The sequence below is a fragment of the Mustela nivalis genome (assembly GCF_964662115.1).
Source record: "Mustela nivalis genome assembly, chromosome: 6".
Lineage (NCBI taxonomy): Eukaryota > Metazoa > Chordata > Mammalia > Carnivora > Mustelidae > Mustela > Mustela nivalis.
In genome coordinates, this window is record NC_139025.1 from 94422349 (window position 1) to 94423823 (window position 1475).

At 39.5% G+C, this 1475-nt stretch overlaps 1 protein-coding gene across 1 annotated transcript; it reads right to left on the reverse strand.

Moving 5' to 3' along the window:
• Positions 1-533: 533 nt before the first annotated feature.
• LOC309866622 (olfactory receptor 4K13-like) lies at positions 534-1475 on the reverse strand (the record flags this gene model as incomplete). Its single annotated transcript, XM_082734433.1, has 1 exon — positions 534-1475. The coding sequence occupies one exon, from the start codon at positions 1473-1475 to the stop codon at positions 534-536; it is 942 nt and encodes a 313-aa protein (XP_082590559.1).

Below are 1475 nucleotides of genomic sequence, written 5' to 3' on the forward strand. Positions count from 1 at the left end.
CCTTTGTCTTAGAAAAAATGGTCCAGTTTCTGTGCAGTGCAAAGAATCTATGGTGTAGCACAGTGAAAAGCAGCAACAGGGTTATCCAACCTCTGTGCATGCCCCTGCCAGTGAAAGACTATTTGGGGGCACCTGCAAGGTCTTTTGTTCTTGAAGAGGCAATATACTTCCTTCCAAATGTACTCCTAGGGAAACTTTCTCTCTGAGTGTGACCCAAGAGATCCCTACAACACTTTGTGCGCGCCCAGACTGCGATTTCTCTTTACTTAATGGAATTTAGTCTTTAACATTTCTGGTTGTTCGACTATAGTTAGTGGATCAGGTTTTTTGTTTTTTGTTTTTTGTTTTTTTGTTTTTTTCTCTTTAACTCTTTATTACATTAAAACTATTATTAGCTTCAACTGGATTAAATTTCAACGAAAATAAGTATAGTTGGGAAGAAACCAAACATGTCATATAAATGTGATGAAGTGAACATTTGATAAATTCAGTATACATTATGAATATTTTTAAAAATCTACAAAAAAACCAAATTAATACCAGTTTATTCTGAGGATATGTTTGGTCCTCAGTCTACTAATGGCTGCTTTCATCTCCTGATTTCTCAGAGTATAAATGATGGGATTCAGTAAAGGTGTAATAATTGAATAAAACACAGAAAGAAATTTATCCACTGAAAAGCCACTAGATGGCCAAGCATAAATGAAGATAATTGGCCCAAAAAATAGAGTGACCACAGTAATGTGAGCAGACAGTGTGGACAGAGCCTTGGAGAGTCCACCAGAGGATCGACGTCGGACAGTTACCAGAATAACAGTGTAGGAAATGAGCAGGAGTATGAAGCAGATGAAAGACAACAGTCCACTGTCAACAGTTACCAGCAACTCCAGAATGTAGGTCTCAGTGCAGGCAAGTTTTAGAACACGGGGAAGGTCACAAAAAATATCATCTACTATGTTGGGGCCACAAAAAGGCAAGGTGATAGTAAAAACCATCTGGCTCATCGTATGCACAAAACCAACAGCCCATGAGAGCAGCACGGAGCCCACGAGGACCCGCCGATTCATGATGGATGTGTAGTGAAGAGGTTTGCATATTGCAATGTATCGATCAACAGCCATGACTATGAGAAGAGTCATCTCACTGCCGCCTAAAAAGTGGAGGAGGAACATCTGAGCCATACAGCCCCACAAAGAAATAGTTTTATACTCTCTGAGGAAATCTGTGACCATCTTAGGGGTTGTGATTGTGGAAATACACATATCCAGGAAGGAGAGATTTCCAAGAAGGAAGTACATTGGTGTGGAGTACAGAAGTGAGTCAAAGGTTACAGTGACCACGATGAGAAGGTTTCCTGCCATAATTGCTACATAGGCCAACAAAAATATGAAAAAAAAGAAAATTTCAAGTTCCCACGTTTTGGTGAGTCCTAACAAAACAAACTCTGTTACCATTGAGCTATTCATCTTATTCAT